Source organism: Camarhynchus parvulus, chromosome 13 (assembly GCF_901933205.1).
Source record: "Camarhynchus parvulus chromosome 13, STF_HiC, whole genome shotgun sequence".
Taxonomy (NCBI): Eukaryota; Metazoa; Chordata; class Aves; order Passeriformes; family Thraupidae; genus Camarhynchus; species Camarhynchus parvulus.
This window is the reverse complement of record NC_044583.1, coordinates 3,620,694-3,641,524: the sequence shown is the minus strand read 5'-3', so window position 1 is coordinate 3,641,524 and position 20,831 is coordinate 3,620,694. Positions and strand designations below refer to the sequence as shown.

The following is a 20,831-nucleotide window of genomic DNA, read 5'->3' as shown; positions in this document are numbered from 1 at the left end:
TTACTTCAGAGAAAGACTACTTTATCTCATAGAGTTTTAAAGTAAGTTTTGGTGCTTAAATCTTGTGAGCCCTTAATTTGAATATGCAATTGAAAGGGAAAGGATCCCATTTTTTCAGCCATTTTGGGGTACTCTGAGGATGGAAGGAAAAGTGTTTTATAAATAAGGAGATTGAGTCTGTAGGGTGTGTCTCTGACAAAGGTGGCACTGAACTTGGAGCTATTAAATTAAATAAGAGACCATTTGGGAATAAGCCTTCATTTTTCTCCCCACAATCTAGAACAATTTGAGGAATTTTCCATTTCACTGCTATAATTGACACATACAGAGTGTGCTCCCTGCACATCAATAAACACAACTTCTCAAAGGGCTGAGAACTCCACACTGACCAAAATAACCTCTTAAAAGATCTGGTGAGAGAGTAAAACAGGCCGTTCAGGGCACAAACAACACTTGTGCTGCTGAGCCAGGCTGTGCGTTGGCTGCAGAGCTGGGCTGGTGTGTGCAGGGCAGCAGCTCTGCTGGGCACAGCTTCCAAGGGAGGGACAAATCAACAGCAGGAGTATCCTCAAAGTATAGAGGACATCTGAGAGTTGTATTTATTATGGGAAATGTCTGTGGTTCTGGGTGTGGGATCTGGTTTTCCTGGTTATTTGCACACCGGAGATTTCCAGGCTACAAAGGGCAGAGGCCACTAAAGTTTTTGATGGGATATTTTGTTTTCAGGCTGTTTGTGTGTGTTCCCAACCCAGGCTTGTATTGCACCACACAAAATGAAGAGCTCAGTCCTGTGTTTTGTTCCATCCTTTGAACCACCACTGAATACATTCCCCATTGCCTTCTGCTCCCTCACTGAGCCCTACCACTGGTTTTAGCTACAGCTGCATTTTTAAGTGTTTAAAGCTGCTGCTGACTGCCTAAAGGCTTCTGAAAATTGTATTTCCTTCCTTAAATTCGTGTTTCCTAGGGAAGTTTCTCTTTTCCCTTTCTAGTGTAAGATGTGCTTGTGTTGAATTGTCTGTAGGATAAATCATTTGCTTTCAGGAATGAAGGGCTGTGCACTGTAAGCACAGAGACTTTTTGTCTACTTCAAGTACAGACTCAGTACTATCAGCTGTTATTTAGGGATGTATTTTGTCCTTCTTTCATGTGGAGAGCTCTTCACAAATTACACTGGAATTTCATAGAAATGGCTGTTGAATTAGTATCTGAAGAGGAGGCAGGAGATGCCTTTTGAAGTGGTGCTCAAATGAGAGTAATTACATAGGTGCCTTAGCTCCACTTTGCTAAGCTCCACCAGCATGTAACGTGTTCCCCCAGTCCTGCTTTGGTTCAGAGTTTAATATTGTTGGCCAATGAATCTCATGTGAATCTTTTTTTTTAGCAATATTTATTCAGCTGCTCTGTTATTAAGAGCAAATGTGTAGTAGTGGTTATTAAAATTCATCTTTCTTGCTTTTCTGCTAATTGCATAGTACTAATGATGTACATCTCTGCATAATATAAAAATATCATATTGCTTCCATAGTTTGGTTTCATAAATTATTCTGCATTATGCATCATTTAATATTATTCCTGCTTTCCTCAAAATTATTATAATTTCCTTATATTCAATTTACAGCTGTGGAACAACTATTTTCATTTGGCTGTGGCTTTTATTACCCAAGATTCACTACAGCTAGAAAACTTTTCCCATGCAAAATACAACAAAATCCAGAACAAGTAAGCAAAATATATCCTTTATCTTATATCTTTATATATTTTTATATCTTTGTGTTTTTATATTTATATCTATATCTTTAATTTTGTAGTAAAATGATAAAAAAGATAATGATAAAAATATCTTTCATATTCCTTTCCTCCCAGATATGGAGATATGAGACGTTTAATTGGCTTTGCTATCCGTGACATGTGGTACAAACTTGGTGAGTAGCAAACTGAGCTTCACTGCAACTGACTCTGTCACATAATGTTTTTCCCATTGAAAAATATCTGACATGAAGTGCTTTGTAAATATTTCTGCTATTTGAACTTAAAATATGTTTTCACTCCTGTGATTAAACTTGGAGCCAACATGAGATACAGCTGGACCACTGCCAGGTTTGTATTTAAAAGAGAACTCAAAACCTTCTCTCAGATTTCAAGCATGACTGAAATCAGACTTCAGAACCTTATTTTGCAGGGTTGACACTGGATGAATTTTCTCCTAAGAAGGTTACTGCTCAGCCTGAACCTATGATTCTGCAAATTAGGAGACACAGATTTGGAATCTGCTTGGAATAAAATTCCAAAAATGTTTTTACATTGGTCATCCAGCCAGGTTCTGCTGCTCCTCCTTTGAGAGTTTCTCATTAACTCCTTTGTGATCATTTTTTATTAACTGAACTTAGGTAGAATATTCATTTTATCTAGCAAAATTTTGGTGTGGCATTTGCATTGACAATTCACATGGCACACACCAGGGAGGAACATCAGACTCAGGCACTCCTTAGTGTGGAACAAGTCTCACCCGTGTTTTTGAGAAGGTTTTTGTCTCCTCACAAGGTTCAGGCAGCACTGACACTCTCACAGCTCCTGGGTTTGCTGCTCTGCTCCATTTACCAGGGCAGAGTTTGAGCCATGCCTGGGACCTGGCTGAGCTCTGCACATTTGGGTGTTTGTTGCAGCTGATTTAACCCAGATAATTCAGTGTGGGCTTAGCAGCTGAGTTCTGTGGATGGTGTTTCTGTTACTCCTGCTGATTTTGGTGCTTTGGTTGGTTTGATTCATGGTTGCAATGTCTAATTTTATTGTAAAAGCCAGTAATGGTTTTCTCCTTTAGAGAAAGATTACTCCATGTGACATTACTGTGTCCTGCTGGTAGATTTGGGAAGTTCTTAGGGTACTTTATTACTTTCTACTCTAAATATTTATAAGGATATGTCAAAAACTTTTAAAATTGAGTTCATCACTGAAAATATCAATATATCCTCTGGCATTCCTGCTTATTCCTGGCACTGCATTCTGGCACCTTAGAAGGAGACAGCGTCCATTCACAAGCCCCCAGCTTTTGAGGAGAAATGAAGTGACTGAGTTGTAAGACTTGACCAACACAAATGGATTCAACACTACTTTAAATGACTGCAGCTCCTAGATGTCTTCCTAAAAATACATGGTTTGCTCTTCAAATATTCAATTTTTGGTTTTGTTTCAGGCCAGAATAAAATTTGCTTTATTCCGGGGATGGTTGGGCCCATCTTGGAAATGACTCTTATTCCAGAAGTCGAACTGCGAAAAGCCACGATCCCAATTTTCTTTGACATGATGCTGTGTGAATATCAGAGGACAGGAGAATTCAAAAAGGTAATTACAAATGCTCTGTGTGAAAATGCATTTAAATGTCATGGGCTCAGTGTTTCTGGTACCTGTTTGTCAAGTGAGCTTTTCTGCTTACACTAAGTGAAATCCCAAATATTAAGAACCAAAGAAACAGCAAGTGCAGGATCTCCAGAGTGACTTAGTTTGACTTAGGCAAAACTTGTTGCACTGACAGCAAGAAATAGATGGAATAGCAAAGAGATCCAGGGAGATTTCAGGATCTTAATCCAAATTTTCAGGATTTTACTGGAAAGGGTTCTGAACAGCAAGACTTACATTGAAGGCAGCCCTTTATTAAGTAGGAGATAGAATTAAATGACCTCTAGGGATCCTCTATAATCTAATAATAATATCTACAATAATAATATTTACTAATGATCTACAATAATAATAATATTTACTTATACTCCTTCCTTGTGACATAGATATTGGTAATCCAAAACTTCCAGGTTTTGATACAGAGTATCCGACAGGAGTAGCAGTGAATAGTCAATTATATGTTACCAGATTTGTCAGGAAACTGTACCTTTTTAAATGTTTATTGTGAGAAAAAAAAATCACCGTGGAGAACTGAAATTCCTGGAGTGTTGTTGGCAGTCATTTTGAAAAGAAAAAAGGATTTTTAAGTCACTGCTCTGAAATATTTTTGATTGATGGAATAGAATTGGGGATGGTGGGGCACAGCACTGGGGATTGTAATCTAAATTTCCTGCCACTGCTTGCTGTGTCTGCCTGGGCAGTGGAATATCCATCCCTGTCTGACATCTCCATTCTCCTCGAGCTCTTTGGGCAAGGAATCACCTTGTTCTGTGTTTGCACACTGCCTCCCACAGTAAATTATAAACTGGATATTCAGCTCTGCAGTTACACAAATAATTAATTCAGAGCAATCTGTGTAAGGGAAAATGACAAACAAAAAGGCATCATTTTAGACACATGTAAATATAAATATCTTGTATACCCAGCTATGTTTAATACTTTAAATCGTTTGGGGCATTTCTGTGTCAATGAAGTGTGGAACAAATGAGCAGATGGAATTTCCATTTTGGTCTGTATTCCACAGTGCAAAGCTTTTGGTTCAAGGCCAAGATTAAAAACCACTTTGTTTCTGTGCATCTGTTCCCTCTGTGTCCTGATAGTCCTATATTTGCCTTCTTAAAAATGTTTTCCTGCTCGTGGCTTATACCTCATCTCCTGGGAGAGACACAGAGATCTGTGCAGCCCAGGAATCCTGAAAAGCCATCCCTCATCTGCCTGATGAACAGCAGCAGCAGTCTGGGAGCCTGGCAGAGAGAGGCCAGGCCCTCCAGTGCCCACTGAATCACTTCTCCTGCCATAAAAAGAAGTTTCAGGTGGTATTTTACAGTGCCAAGGAACAAGGACATTGGGTTTATTGCAGCTTAAGGAAAAGGGGGAGTTTTCATCAGATGGTGTAAAAACTATTTCATAATTGAGCAGCTGAGTCTCATTGGGCTCTAATGTTCTGCTTTAGGAATTGTGATCATTTGCTCATCAAGAATTGTGGGGTTTATCCTCTCCTTTGCTATGGATGAGGTAATTAAGATAAAAAGCTTGCCTCTGTAAGTTTAGCCATTCTGGTAAGTTTTTTAAAATAAGTATTTTAAAGGACAGGCACATTAAGTTCTATGTTTTAAAATTGTTACCACCTTAATTTAAAGAATCAAATAAGTAATAAGAATGGATAGTTACTGGATGCACAAACAGATAAACTCCATGTTTTAGTAGTGGGCAATTTTCATTTGCAAATTGACATTCAGTAGTAGAAAGGATCTTTTTTAAAGCTTTAGTATAAAATTTTGAGAATGACAACATGTTATTTCAAGAGTGCCTGGGGCACTCAGGAGCCCAGAATGGCATTCACTTAAAACATAATTTTGTGGAACTTTACAAATAAATAATTTATTTCTAATCTAATCTTCTCTAATGAAAGAAGAGGGGGGGGGAAAGCACAAACAGAAAGATCTTTATGAGCTGAGCTGGTACCAGCACAGGAACCAGAGCTTGCCTGTACCTCCAACACGATTTAATAACCTTTCCCAAAAATCCTGTCTGTGTTAACATCCCTGGTGCTGTGCTGGGACAGGGCTCTGTTCTGGGGGCACAAGGGGTGTGCTGGGGCTGGGGGCTGTGTCCTGCTCTATGCACACAACATACAGGCAGTAAGGCTATAAAGTCATTTAAATTTATCCAGCAAAAATTTTATTTTATTTAGCTATTTCTAGGAAATCACCTAATCCTAGAGAAAACAAAATTCCACCTGTGGTTATCTCAAGAATGAATTGCTCTACAAACATATTTAATGGCCTGGAATCTGTATGTAGGTGTAGAACACAGTAAGACATTTTTTTGCAATCCTTTCTTCTACTTTGCACATGTATTTTCCATTCAGCCAGAGCAGTGTTACATAAGCTCGTAATTTTAACTCTAATTGAAGATGTAGAGAGGGAGCCATTAATATCTCCTAATTTTAGCTATGGAGGCTCTGCCTATCATGAGCTCAGAGAGCTGGGGATCTTGGAAAGCCAATTTATTCATTTCTCAGTGTCTGTGGATAGACTCAGTCCTCTAAATGTATTCCTTTCTCCTTCAAATAAAAAGAGACGCTCATTGCTTATGTGAGACAAGCTCATTGCTCATGTGTTAAAAAAGTCCCATGCTCCAAATGATGACAACCCACCCTTCCTTTCCTTGAAAGATCAGGTTGTGCATTTTATTGAGACTTCTCAAAGGAAGACACAGCATCAAGAGACCCTGTCCTTCTTCTAACTGTGATCTGAGCCAGGAGTTAGAAAATGCTTGCTTAAAGAAACAAATAAACAAACAAACAAGGAAAATTAGCTCTTTGCAGAGTAAATGAAAATATCATTTAGATAAACATGGATTTGAGTTACATTGAGGATTTAACTTGGCTTAGGAAAGATTAATTCATCTGTGTTTATATTTTTGCTCAAATAAATCATTCTGTTTGTGTTTAGCATTTGCAGTTTAGTATCTCTCGTGGGTTCTGCCAACTGCTGGAGCCATCTGGGGAAGTTTTCTGTGTTTGCTTTCCTTCCTGGCTGCTGTGGGACCGTGTCAGAAACCAGTGCTGGCTGCTGCTGTGTGCTTGGGTTTCCAGGCTCGTTGTTAGAGGACAAACATTGACTCCAGGGCAGTGTCCTGCTGTTCTGAACTCCCACAGGGGACTCAGAGGGTGACTGAGGTGTCCTCAGCACAGGAGATTCCCGTCCTGTCCTCTGGCACAGGACACTCACCTGCTGTAAACAGCCACATTTTTCTCTCAGCTCTCAAAATCTTGTTATGGGTAAGGTTTCAGAGGGATGTGAGATCAGCAGCAGGGCTGAGTTGGTACAGCCTGGTGCTTCAGAGAGATCCATGCACATGTTTTCCAAGGGGAGATTCCCTGGATCTATTAGAGAAGCAGGAGGGTATAAAGCTAAATTGGTGCCAGTGACAATTAGGCACACTCTGTTTAAGTGAGAGAAGAAAGACACTTTCCAGAGCTTAATGTTGGCACAGAAACTTTAAAACTTTATTCTATAATTCTGCCAACTTTTTCATTTGATCCAAGTAACTGATGTTTTCACTTCTTGCATGTTGTTGAGAAACTGCAGGAAAGATGCTTAGGAACAGCTTTTTTGTCCAGATCCAGAAATGTGAAATTATTACCTCTTTGAGAAGTAATCAATTCTCTACCTGCTGAATAAGTACTAGGAAGGATTTAAGAGCTGGATTTAACTGCTGCTTGACCTGCACTATATTCACAGATTTGTTTTACTGCAGTAAGCCCACAGAAAATGGCTGGATTGGATGGTTTTGCTCAATATTTCCTTGTCCTGAAACTGCCATGCACCTGTGCTACTCACATTCAATACTAACACGCCTCCTGCTTGTGCATAAAAATTAACTCAGAGCCCTTTAAACTTCTATTTCAGCCAGGATGAGACAAAGCAATTTTTTTTTCCTATTAAGCTATTTTTCAATGATAGCTCTTTATTCTCTAATATTAGTATAGAATGTACTGTTCAACAGGCAGTCTTTCATTTGTATTCTAATTACAGAGAAAGAATTAATATTAGAGCAGCAAAACCTGCAAGTAACAAAGTGGTGGAAATGGCTCCTTCCTCCCTGCCCCTTTCCAGAGCAGAGGGTACCTGCACTGCCACTGCTCTGAGCCCTCATTTTGCTCTTGGTGTGAGCACTGGAGAACTTTGGCTGCTCCAGATGCTGTTTCTAAGCTCATTCAAAGAAGCAGAAGCCACTTCAGTTTGTGCCTCAAGAGCAGTTTTGCAGGATCAGGGTGGCCAATAGATCTGGGTTGGACGCTGGAGGAAAGAAGGGAAAGTTTGGCCTTTGTTCTTGAAAAATGATGAATCATTTTCCTGGGTGGAGAGTTTGCATCATGACCTACTTGAAGGAAGTACATCTAGTAATGTATTTTCCTTTAGAACGTCATGTTCTTTAAAACTGAAGAAATTCTAGAAACACATCTGAAGAGATGCATGACCTGCTTGGTGCTCTAAGAGGAGGGATTGTTTTCCTCTGTGTAGCCCTGGCTTGGCTTCTTCAGCTCAGTGCTGAATGTTTTGATGAGGATATATTGAAATAAGGTAAAATATTTTGCATTGCAGTTATCTGAAAGAAACATATCCGAAATACTACAGTAATTCTTTGTACCATGAGAAGCTTCCAGTTCTCTGATGGGATGATCTGGATCCCAGCCTGCCAAAGCTCTCAATTACACAGAAACACTCCAGGGAGAAACAGAATTATTCATGTACTGACAATTGCATGAAATTTTGTATCAAAGAAGAACGTGAAAACTTGCTGCATTAGCACAGTAATGAATTCTGTCATTTTTACAGTGTGTTTAATAATTAGATCTATGTAAAGCAACTGAGCTTTATTTCAATGTAGGTCTCCACTAATGCTCTCTGTGTGCCTCTTGATGTGTTAATGACTTGTCAAGAACCCTGAGGTAGATCTTTCCTACCTTCTGAGCAGGATGCAGCTGTTTGCACCAGGACAAAGACTGTCTGTAGCTGCCACAGACTGAGCCTGGTGCCCAGTGCAGAGCAAAGTTGGGAAAATCTGTGTTCAGGCTTTCAGCCATGCCAAAAGCCCAGACCAGAATATGCCCAAGCATTTCACCTTTGGGAATATGAGACGTAATTATACAAAGGTAGATTTTTGATGCCATGTTGAAGTGTCTTGACCTCTGGATAGCTGCTCAGTGTTTTGATTTTTCTTTCTTTATTAGTTTGAAAATGAAATCATTTTGAAGTTGGATCATGAGGTGGAAGGAGGACGAGGGGATGAGCACTACATGCAGTTGTTTGAGTCCATGTAAGTAGTGCATGAGAATAAATAGAACAAATGCCTTCAGGACCTGTTTCTATCTTATTGTTCCCAGTTCTCAGGTTGGTAACCTTACCTAAAATAGAATCTTAGCAACTTTTTTCATGAAGGGACTGGAAATACCATAATGCTTCACTACACCTGGTTTGCATTGCAGTTTTGCTCATTGAAATTATTTTCCTGGCTGCTTTTCATTGTTTTGTGCTTCAGTTAAACTATGAAGAAGTTATACCTAGCCTGCATTTTTACATGTCTAGGTTGGAATCCAAGAGATTATTCAGACAAGTCTGAATTTAAATAAGGCTTTGTGATGTTGTGTGCATGTTTTACTTGCTCAAAGCCTGCTACCCTGCATGGGTTGTATTTCTGGGTAGGGATAGCAATCTTTGCAAAGTCACATCTCTCACCAGATGAACTATGAAAGCTTTGGGTACACACACAGGGGACATAAAGAATCATTTATTCTGTTTCTTTTTGCAGTAGCTTTTATCAAATTTGAATGTTGCTGTCTAGTTTCCTTCAGGATTCCCCTTAGGGTAAACAACCCCAGTATTTCAGTTTATCATATGTTTTCTGGACCTTCCTACAATGTCTCCATCTAGTTTGAAATACTACAGTGCCTTAAAGCTGGAGAGAGTGTTCAAACTGAGACTTTATCCATGCAAAAAGAAAAGCTTCCCTCAGATCTTGTGTATGTGACCCTTTGAAGTTCACTCTTTCTGAGCTGTGGAACATTATTTGCTTGCCTTGTTTACTCTTTGCTCTTTCACTCCAGAGCTTTTCTTGGAAAGTGGCAGTATCCAGTTAAACCCCATCTTTCAGCAGAGCAGTCAAGGAGTGCCATCGAACACAGCACAGAGCTTTTGATCTCCTGCCTTTGCAAGGCCCCCTCCTTGCTCTGACATATCTGCCTTTTCCCCTTGCTACTGTCCCACTTTCCAGAAGGCCTCAAGTTCAAAGTTTCCACATTTCTAAAGATGACAATTCATCTTATCTCCAGATTTTGTTGAATGACTCCTATAGATGGAGTATTGGAGCAGAGCCTGGTGACCTGCCTGTGGTAGCCCCTGCTCTCTCAGGTGGTTTGGTTTAATTCTCCTCCATTTACACCTTTCAAAGCAGGGGTTTCAAGCCTCTGTTCCAACTGGAGTGACACCCATTTAAATTTGCCTCCACATTTATTCATTTGGTCATTTTTCATCAGCTGATCTCCTGTAGCTGTCTGCACCCCTGCACAGTTCCAGTGTCACCTGAAGGCAGATATTAACAGCACTCAGTGACTGCTGTACTGCTGCTCACCTCTGCAACCAACATCTGCCCACGCTGCTGGTTACTGGGAACTTCCCTGTACCCATAAATAATATTATTATTTATTATAATAATAAACTAAACAGGTTCTGCAGAAGTTTAATTACGCCCTGCCCTGCATTTGTCCCTAGACTGAAATGTGAGTGAGGTCCATGAGGGGTTGTGACCTGTCCTGGCCAGAGCCCAGGGGAAGCTGGGGTGGTGTGGGACAGGTGAGAGGTGGTTCTCCAGGGCAGAGTAGACAAGGCTGCCCTGCCTGGGGAAATGCAGGAGAATCAGTGCACAAGTTGTGCCAAGCCACTTGTCCTCAGGCTCAGAAAATGACTTCTGGCATGTTTTAGTTCCCAATACGGGCACAACAGGAAATGGCACTTGGCAGATTTCCAGTGCCCCATCACTGCAGTGGCCCATGCTATGCAGTTGTTTTTCCCGAGCTTTATTGCAAATATTTTTTTATTTAAAATTTTCTATTTTTTTTCAAGTTCTGTTTAAAAATTCAAAGGTTTCTTCCTCCCTCCTGGGGGTAAAAAATATCTTCTGAAGTTTTGTGATCCTTTTTATTGGGATTATTGTATAAAGCTGAGCAATACAACTTTTTGAACCTTCCCTCAAGAGACAGGCATTCTTCACTCCTGTTCCTTTTGTAGTTCTTTATGTGGACTCTGGTTCACCTTTCTTTAGTGACTGGAGTTATGTACTTCGTGCTGGGTGAGACCAGCAATAGCTTGTGGTTTATGTCAATGTTTTTCAGCTTGTACTGGGAAGAAATGTGAAATCTTGGTGCCTTGTGCTCATTGTGCAGTCAGGGAACGTTCACAGCTCTGCCTTGTTTGCTGTTACTCGCAGGGAACCTGTGGCAGAAATCCATAATAGTCACTTGAATGGTGGCTGTACCTTCCTTCATTAGTGACTCACACTGTGTCTGATACTTGTAGCTGTAAAACAACACCACTTTTCTGTGTAATATTCCAGTCTCCTGTGTTTCTGAGGCTTTCTTACTTTCTTTCCCCCAAACATCTTTTAATGTGCTCCAACCTTTTCTGTCAGTTGTCAGCTCTTGGCCCCTTTAGTGTTTCCATTCTATTTGCGGTGTATTTTTTAAGCCATGTGTCATTTATTGATTTAAATATTTCAGTTTCAGACCAGTCAGACAAGAGCAATTGGAGTATTCTGGTTTTATCTGCTGGCTTCTGTCCCTCCTATCTTTCACAACATAAATGTTCTTTCAGACATCCACATAGACATTCCCTCTGTGTCAGGGCAGTGACTCCTCTGGAGCTGCTCAATCCAAGGAATAAACTTTAGATGCTGTTTTTACTTTGCTTGAGTTGGAATTTTATTCCTGTGTATTCTGCAGAGGTTCCATTCTAGGCCAGAGCTTTGAGGATTTCTTTCCAATTGAAGTCAATATGAATATGTATTTTCTGAAAAAGGTTGAAATAATTATGAGGAGTAAAAAAAAATTGTTTTGCTATTAATTAAAACCGTATTCTTAGTAATTAGAGTTTAAAAAATATTGTGCCTAAAGATTACTAACTTTTTTTTTTACCTGGGTGTCTGGAAAACAATGATGTAGAGCTGAATTAATAATTGAGCACTAAGAGGTCAGAACCTTCCCAGCTACCAACACAAAGCAGGACTGCCTTGGAGAAAATTAACTGCATCTCTGCCAGACCCAGTGCTTGTATCTATAATTATATATGTGAAAATACGTGTATGTATGTGTGTATATAAATATGTATATATATATAATATATTAAAAATGCAGTGTGTCAGAGAGGATCCCAATGGAAAACCAGAATGTTAAGTAGAGGAAACAAAAGAAAAGCAATGAAATAAATAATTTCTCCTAAGCAAAGAAAGAAAATACTCCTTAATGACATGTAGGTAATCACTAATGATGTTTAAACAGTTAAATGTTGAAAACAAAACTCTGACAAGTAAAGTGAAATCTCTACTCCTAAATCACTTCAGCACTTTATAGAAAGAGTATATGCTAATGTTTGTTAATGTAAATTGAAACTGATGATGCCAAAATATAAAATTCCCTTTCTTGTATTTTTATCAGAAGAGATCAAGTTGCTCTTTTCAAGCTGAAGAAAGTTGATTGGTTTTGCTTATTTCTCAAAGTAAAATTACTCTGGTGATGTCTTTTTGAGCTAAAATTGTAATTTTTGTTTATTTGAACTTTTACTCGCATGTACCCCTTACATGCGGAGGAGAAGGAAAACATTTTTGCATTTTCTGCTGAGGAAAGGAAGGTGCCATTATTACTTATTTATATATTATCTATATATATAAAATATATAAAATATATATTTATATAATTTATGTTATTTTCTATGTATATATAATATATTTTATATAAATATATATGAAAAATATACATAATCTTAATATTTTATATATATATATTGCCATTATTACTTATTGCAATAGTGTGACGTTCCAGAGACTTGAGTTTGTGATAGAACAGATGCAGATTTCTCTGTCCAGAAGCTGTGGGTACACCGTTGAGTTCAAAGTAATTTTCAGACAGGAAAAAAAATATTTCTTTTATTTTTTTCCATTTGATTTATATGCCATTTTTCTTCTGAATATCTAAATTACTAACTCACAGAGGGAATTTCCAGCGCATTCTGCAGTTGATTTAGGCCTAATCCAGTACTTGCCATCAGAATTGTACCAATATTTCTGTATTTGCAGCCTTACAGAGTGTGCCAAGCAGCACCCTGGCATTTGCAGCCTGGTGGAAAGCTTTGTGAGCCTGGTGAGGGGGCTCCTGGAGAGGCTGCTGGATTATCGTGCTGTGATGAGTGACGAGAGCAAGGACAACCGCATGAGCTGCACCGTCAACCTGCTGGTACGGCCCCTCCTGCTTCTGGAGAGCCCAGGAGAACACCCTGGGGAGTGACAGCACCAGAGCCCATTTACTGAACAGGAGGGGAAATCTTCCTGGGAGCAGCAGTGGGTGGCAATGTTCTGAGAGCGAAGAGATTTTTACGTCTCTTTGCACGGATATGTGCGTGACTGAAAGCAGCGTTCCCCCATGTGCTTTGTTTGCTTTGTGGGCTTTATCCACCCTGATTCTGTAGATAAACAGGGAAGTTCGCTGCTCACATGCCTATTGACAGGCTTAATGGGACAGTGGCTTCTTGACAGAGTGGAGCTGTGATGAGGAGCTGACCCAGTTGCTGCCTCAGCATCTCAATAGTTACAGTTCTCAAATGTGGGCAGGAAAGCTGCAAGGCACCTTTGCAGTTGGGTGCCAGGAGGTTTGATCTTGTCTTAGGCCTCTCTATCTTTTCTATTCCTGTTTTGTACTGAGGGTATTGCATAGAGAGATTCTTCCTCCAGGAAATTCCTCAGAGCTGAGGAGGAACCTCTGCCACCTTCGAAGCATTACCCTCGTGCTCTTTGCTCCTCAATAATCACTGTGCAATGTGATGTGGATTTCTGCAGCTCTTCAAGAGACCATTCTTGTCAGACCATTTTGCACAGCCTTAGCAACTTGTATTCCTGCAAACATATTATGGTGACAAAAAAGAGTCTTTATTCCTGGAACTGACCCTTTAGAGGTATTGCACAACAGTGCTCCTTAACTACAGTGCTACACATCTGCTTCAACACATACCAGCTTCCACCACGTGTAGCTGGAGCATGTGGTTTATTCAGTTAATGCATTTGGATAATCCAATCTTCTCCAATAGAAAAACCTTCAGTAATAACCCATTATGAACTAGGAAAAGTATATGTATGTATAAAACCATACATATAACTAATAAAAATATTCATTGAAGAAGTAGTTCCAGGTTTGAACTTCAGATAGTCTGTAAATAATCTACTTTTCATACTACCTATGCTTTCTAACTGCCAAGGAAAGCAAAACCTCAGTCTGTGTGCGTGTGTGTGTGTAATATATAGAGAGAGATATCATTTTATTAAAGGGCATTAAGAGATAACTTTAAATGTTTGTGTCCCTAGAATTTCTACAAGAACATTAACCGTGAAGAGATGTACATCAGGTATGGCAACCATTCTATTGGATCTCTTTTGGAGAGGGCAATTAATATTGTGAGTTCTGGTTTTATCATTTTGCTTAGATTTCTGGATTTACTGGTACTTTACCACCCCAAATGACTCTGTGGCACCCCAGCCTCATCTGCATTCTCACTCTGTTGTTAGTTTAGCCTTCAGCAACTGGAAATCTGTGCTATGTATCCAGCAGCAGCATTTTTTTTCCGCAAGAATTAACTTTTAATTGATCAAATCACTCAACATTTATTGTCTATTGTTTAAAATTAAGAAAGTGCAGATAGATTTGAGGTTTGAGGGAAAATGTATCACACATTTAGTATGGGAGAGAAAACATTCTGGTTTTGTAGAATGGCACAATCTGCTGAGTCTCCTTCAATATGCAGCACTCCATGGGCAGGGTTACAGCTGAGACATTTTCTGTGGGAACTGCAAATTCCTGCAGATGTGGCATGGCCTCTTGCTGTCTCCAAGAGTTCTGCACGTGGATCTTGCTGCTTCTAAAGCTCCCTGTTTCCTGCCTGTCCTCTCCTGCAAAATCTGCAGAAGAAAGCCCAGAGTCCCAGCTGAAATGAGCCCTGGAGGTGATTCAGAGCTCATCCAGGAGCTGAGCCAGAGCAGTCGGGGGGAACAACGCTCCCTCAGCTGTCATTGCTCAGGGTGATGCCTTGTGAAGGCTGGCCTAGAACAGAGACTAGATAGAGCTAAAGAATAAAGTAAGGATTTATTAAGGGGCCTCAATGGATCCACCTTGGGAAGCACAACCCAAAATGGCCACAAAAAATGGACGACAGGTCCCAGGGTCTCTCACTTTTATAAGTTCTGGTCCATTTGCATATTGGAGTTCATTGTCCAATTATAGCTTTAGCCCAAGAAGTCCTATCCTGCTTGTTTTTCTCTCTCCAGCCCACATTGTTTGTGCTCTTGGGCCTGAGATTTGGATCATTTGTCCTTGGTCCCCAGCTAGAGCAAGAATTGTTTTGTCTCCCTACTCTGTGCAGAGAGCTGAGAGCTCACCACCCCATAATATGAAGCCCAGACCCACACACTAAAGCAGCACAGAATCTGAAACCTGGGGCATCAAGGGGAAACTTTCTGTTGGGCTGGCAGCTGGGAATGGGAGTGCCTTGGACGGCCACAGGAAGATGTCAGAGCTCCTGTGTCTCAAAACTCCTCATGGGAGTTAGAGGGAGGGATGCAATTTTCTCCCTGGCTGCTGTAGATGCAGGCTGAGCCCCATGGTGGGCAGTGGCCATGCTGGAAGGAGCAATGGTGCCACAGGGATCAAGGACAAATTCAACTTAGAACAGCTCTTCTGCCCCCACCACCTCCAGGGACTGCCTTGCTTTTCTGGGCTGGTATTTTCCACTCTCTCCTGTGATGTGCTGTGGTTGCATCTGTGTAGATGAAGAAGGTGTGCCTGCAAGGGTGCCCTGAGGAACTCTGCTGGAATATTGGCCTTGGAGGTGTCCCAGACCCTGAGAGCAGCCATCCCTCCTCCCTGAGGAGGAGCTGAGCACAGCTCCCAGGAGAGGACAGCTCCTTCTCCTCCTTTCCTGCACAGAGGTTCAGCACACAGAAAGAACACAGCCGAGTGTGAACAGAGCTTCAGCCCCCCTCAGTGTCCTTGAAGAGTCTTTGGGGAGTCACAGTGTGACATCCATGGAGTTTCTGTTATCTGGAACGTTCTGACACTCAGTATTCCACTCATGACAGTCTCCAGTCTAATCCTTGCTCTCTCCTCTATCAGGTATTTGTACAAATTGCGAGATCTTCATTTAGATTGTGAGAATTACACAGAAGCAGCATATACCCTTCTACTCCATACGTGGCTCCTGAAGGTTAGATTTTCTAAACTCAATATATAATTAAGCTTTTGCAGTATTCAATTTGATATTCTAAAGTGAATATCTTAATCTCTGAGTTATTTTCCACTGGGGTATTCAAGTTTCTAGTTAGAAATACTGCAGTAGTTCGTACAAAATTAACATTAATTGTTGAAATTATATTTTCAGTAGGTGATTAAAAGCCATATATTGCTGAAACTAAATATGGTAGAAAAAATAGTTTTCCTTTACAGTAAGAACATTGTGTACAAATGTGGCTTTCATTTTGGTAATTTCTTACTACCCTAAACATAACAGTTATGAAAATTAAACACAGTTCCAGCTATCACAAGAGGACACACATTTTAATTTTAAATAATATGGATTATATAAACAAGTTATGTTGGCTCTCTTTTGTAGCTGGTGATTAATTATCCTTCACTATAACTATTGTTCATTACCAATGTAATGAACAGTATCAATTAAAATGGTCAGTAAGATCAATTTCCATTACAAGGGGACATTCCAAATTTAAATGTTCTTCAGAAAAAATCTGATATTTCTTATGGAATTTACTTTAGCGCAGAACTATACAAATTTGTGCTATCTTGCTTAAACTTAATTTTGATTTTTTATGATCCTACAAATACAAGATATATTGTCTGTATTGGTATGGACAAAGAACAGTACATGAAATATTTTCATGTAAAAAATCTAAATCAAGTCGATCCAGATGATACCAAAAAAAGAACTCATTTTCTCATGTAGATTTTTATATAAAATTTGTAAGTGGGGCAAGGATGGGCAGGTATAACATTTTAAAATATTTTTAACTGTTTGGTCTAGTGCTGATTATCACGTGAAATACAGCACTTGTCTGAAGAGGCAGTGAATGCAATCCCTGTGCCTTTCCCAGTTTGTCTGTGGATGGGTAAAAAAGACTTGGGAAGAAAACACTTGGAAGAGCCCAGGGGACCAGACCACTTGGGAGGGGGGCCTTTGATGTGAAACACTGAACTTGAAAATTCTTTTTGCTGTGTTCTCCTTCTCAGTGGTCGGATGAGCCGTGTGCACCCCAAGTCATGTCAACAGAGTTCCAGTGCTCACAGACCTACAGACACCTGAAAGAGAATCTGTATGAAAAGATCATAGAATACTTTGACAAAGGAAAGGTAAGTCTGGAGAGTTTTTCCCCTCCAAACCTCTCTGCTGTGCTACTCTGAACAGTTGTGTTTAATGTGTATAAAATATTTGTGAGCAAAAGCTTCTTTGAAATGTGGGTCAAGTAAAAATTGTGTCCTGGAGGCTTATTCCCAGAGATATCTGTTCCATAGGAATATGTTCTTTTCATGACCTCGTTCACAGAGAAAGGGCTAATGTCTCAGCACATTGTCACAAGCATCTTTGTCCAACAAAATACAATAAAAATGTTGAATCTGCTTCCCCTTACAAAGAAAAGAGCATGGACTACAGAGATTCCATTTCTAAACCACTCAGCCCTTATCTCAAAAAATCCAGATGGTTCAAAATAGGCATATTTGTTTCAGAGAGGACAGAGAATTGTATCCTAAACTTAAAATGTAGTAGATTGATGCTCAGTACCACAGTTTCGTGCAATTTTAGACAAAAAAAAATTAATAGTTAATAAAATTACCTGTCAGTGCAATGGCTTTAGAGCTGAGAATTTTGGAAATAAAGCAAGGTGCTAGAAAGCAGGAAGAAACTCTGCAGTGCCAGATAATTAATCCCATGACCCAATAGGACCTTTAAGTCATTATGTCTTGTTCAGCTGCAGCCAAACGTAGGAAGGGGGAAGGCAATTCATTTCTGCTTCTGCAAAAGAAGCCCTTCCTATAATTCACAAGGTAGAACGTTTCAGCTTCAGCCTCCCAGGTTTCCTGCTGGCATCTGCAGGAGCTGCACTGCAGCAGCGCCCACCCCCTGTCCCAGGAGAACCAAACCCTCCAGTTCCTGATCTGCAGCATCCGGCACAAAGCTCAGCCCAGACCAGGGGTACCTGGCCAAGGACCACCTGGCAGCAGGTGACAATGGCCTGATGTGTCACTGGCAGTGTCCTCTCAGCAGCAGAGTTCTGCTCAGGGCCCCCTTTGTCTCTTCTGAGCAGGTGAGGAGACAGAATTTGAGAAATATCCTCACAAGAGGGAGTTTGTTCCTGCTTTGAGATCACTTTTGTGAAGTGTCCACAGCAGATGAGAAAAGCAGCCCTGGTGTTCCAATGTCAGTCACTCTCACAGGCAGCTGTAAAGTTGTGTGGACAGAAAAGCTGCTACCCTGGGCAAGTGGAAATTTAACACCTGTAGTTATTTAGCTGTCCTACACAAGGCTCCCTGTGATTATGGATGCTGCAGGATATTCTGTTAAATGGTGTATGTTTTAAGGACAGGCATGTGTCAGTTCCCTCATAAACTGCTCTATGCTTGGGGTATGTTCTGAATGTTATCGCCTCAGTGATTTACTCTTTTTTTTTTCTTTAATGTATCTGAAAGGTTAGATGATTTTTTTAAAATGTTACTCTAATAATAAAGTAGGTTTACTTATTCCTTCCTGTAATGAATCATAAAACACTTTTATTTTTTAACATTAATCTGCTTTCCTTAAGTTTATGATTGCCCTGAGTCTTCCACTCTAAATGTGCAGTTAATAAATGAGTGCACTTTAAAGACAGCATAATCAATACAAGTGCAGTTAAACTCTGATGTGTTGAAAACTTGTTTGTTGGGACAGGATTTACTTTTTGAATGTGTGCTTGCATTGCAGATGTGGGAAGAAGCCATATCTTTATGCAAGGAACTTGCAGAGCAATATGAAAAGGAGGTTTTTGACTATGAACTTCTAAGTCAAAACCTGGTAAGATTATATACAGATCTTCAAATTATTGCAGTCACAGAAATTAGTGCTTTTCAGCTGTCAAACAACAGAGCTGCCTATGGGCTTGTGGTCTAAATTGGATTTTTAATTCATTTGTTGAAGAGTTCCTGTTTCACTGTAGCAATCCAGTGGTAAAGGTTCATAAGTAACTGCTGATTAAAGTTGCATGAACATCTGTTTATTGAGGTATTCTGAAATATCTGTAGATGAAATAAACATGTTCTCACCTAGGGAAATTTAAAGGCCACATTTTGAAGCCTCTGTACTGCCCCAGGGGAGAAAGAACACCTGGATGAACTTTTCCCCCTAAAATTTTCTTTACATTTTAGCAGCTTGGATCTTGACAAGCCTGAATAATTCTGTCCTAATCAGGACTGTGGAAGTATTACAGCACAATGAATTAGAACTAGGTCCAGAGGATAGAAGGAGAATTTTAAAGGAAAATAAAATATTCAGTTACTTGTTTTCATTAAAATTGAATGAATCCAAAAAGGATCCCACCCCCCAAACCTTTTTATTCTACTCCCAATATTTCATGTTTGTATGATCTTTAACAGTTCTTTAGGACTCATTCAATAGATATACCTGAATCTTCCTCAAAAAAAAAAGTGGGAATTATATTCTTGAATGGTGCTGGGTATAAAGAAGGCTTCTTTTTCTCTGTTTTTACCATGATTTAAAAGATATTTTTGCCAATTTAAGTTGCAGTGCTGTGTTCTCACAGACATAACACCTAAATGACGCCTGATATTTTATAGAAGAACTTGTTCTAAGCCCTTTACATGGTGTCTGCTCTTAAAACAAGCCTAGAGTAAAAACTGGAGCTGATCCCACACCTCAGGAAACATTTGAGGCAGGGAGTTTTTCCAAATGTATTATTTCAGTAATGCTATCAGTGGCCAGGATCACTTTGGTGGTTGCTTTTCTCTGAAGTTAAGGGTAAGCCAATTCTGAGGTCAAATATTAAAGCTGAAGCCATACCCAATTTGCTGTGTATTATATTTGCATATAAATGTAAACAGTGTTTAATGTCCCCCTGCAGCCTCCTGTGTGAAAACTGATTATTGCTCTAGCTCATCAGCTGATAGCTCTTGCATGTGTAGTAGAGGTTAAAAATGCATAGATAAAACCCCCAAGCACAAGTAATTACAGTTGGTTTTGCTTTCAGATCCAGCAAGCAAAGTTCTATGAAAACATCATGAAAATTCTGAGGCCTAAACCAGATTATTTTGCTGTTGGATATTATGGCCAAGGATTCCCAACATTTCTAAGGGTAAACTTGATTAAATCTTACTTTTTCATCTATTTTGTTTTCCTGTTTTCCTCGTGATTAATGTCCAGATTCCTTTTTTGACCTCTAATATGCTTTGAGCTGAAATGTTCAATACCAACTGTCTTGTACTGCTCTAAGTTTTTTCCTGAGTGGCAAAAATTCCTACTTTACAACAATTGTGGTAAGCTTGAACTGGTTTTATCCAAATATGCTGAATCTACTCTCTTTTTTTTTACTTTCCCTTGGTTTTGACTACCGTGAGGGAAATCCAGGCTCCAAAGGGTCTGTTTTTTCAAAAAAACCTGATGAACTTGGGAAGTGGTGCACAACTGGATTGTTTTTTAAAACTTCATTGTTTTAGCCACAGTAATGCATGAGTTCAGAGCATAAAAACACCCTAAATATTTGATATTGAAAGTATTTAGTAGTTTCTTACTACTAAAAGCCTCTCTTACATACAACAATTAATAGGGAGTCTTTCTTCACACCTGGAAAGCAATGAGAGGCCCTGCTATCCAAGTTTTAAGGTCCAAGCTGCATTGAAAACATTGAGAAAACAGTAAAATTATGTTAAACTGGCTGGTGTTAAACCACTGTTATTGTTTCTGAATAATAAATCTTTGAGTCCAGAGTCTCTGGAGAGTCAGTGCTGCTTTCCAGCCCCTGGTCAAAATGGTGTTTGGCTTTAGAGCTGGTTGATACTCAGAAAACAGAAACCCCCATTCCAAAACCTGGCCACTGCTGTGCCTTTGTGTGGATTACCA

General features: G+C 39.7%; 1 protein-coding gene across 1 annotated transcript in view; it reads left to right on the top strand.

Moving 5' to 3' along the window:
- Nucleotides 1–20,831, top strand: part of DOCK2 (dedicator of cytokinesis 2) — a 160,305-nt gene that overhangs the window by 121,959 nt on the left and 17,515 nt on the right. Inside the window, exons 31-40 of the mRNA XM_030957232.1 lie at nucleotides 1,622–1,722; nucleotides 1,867–1,925; nucleotides 3,194–3,342; nucleotides 8,639–8,724; nucleotides 12,751–12,907; nucleotides 14,029–14,069; nucleotides 15,830–15,920; nucleotides 16,958–17,077; nucleotides 18,684–18,773; nucleotides 19,963–20,067. Of these exons, the coding sequence (XP_030813092.1) occupies nucleotides 1,622–1,722; nucleotides 1,867–1,925; nucleotides 3,194–3,342; nucleotides 8,639–8,724; nucleotides 12,751–12,907; nucleotides 14,029–14,069; nucleotides 15,830–15,920; nucleotides 16,958–17,077; nucleotides 18,684–18,773; nucleotides 19,963–20,067 (999 nt within the window). The remainder of the gene's footprint in view (nucleotides 1–1,621; nucleotides 1,723–1,866; nucleotides 1,926–3,193; nucleotides 3,343–8,638; nucleotides 8,725–12,750; nucleotides 12,908–14,028; nucleotides 14,070–15,829; nucleotides 15,921–16,957; nucleotides 17,078–18,683; nucleotides 18,774–19,962; nucleotides 20,068–20,831) is intronic.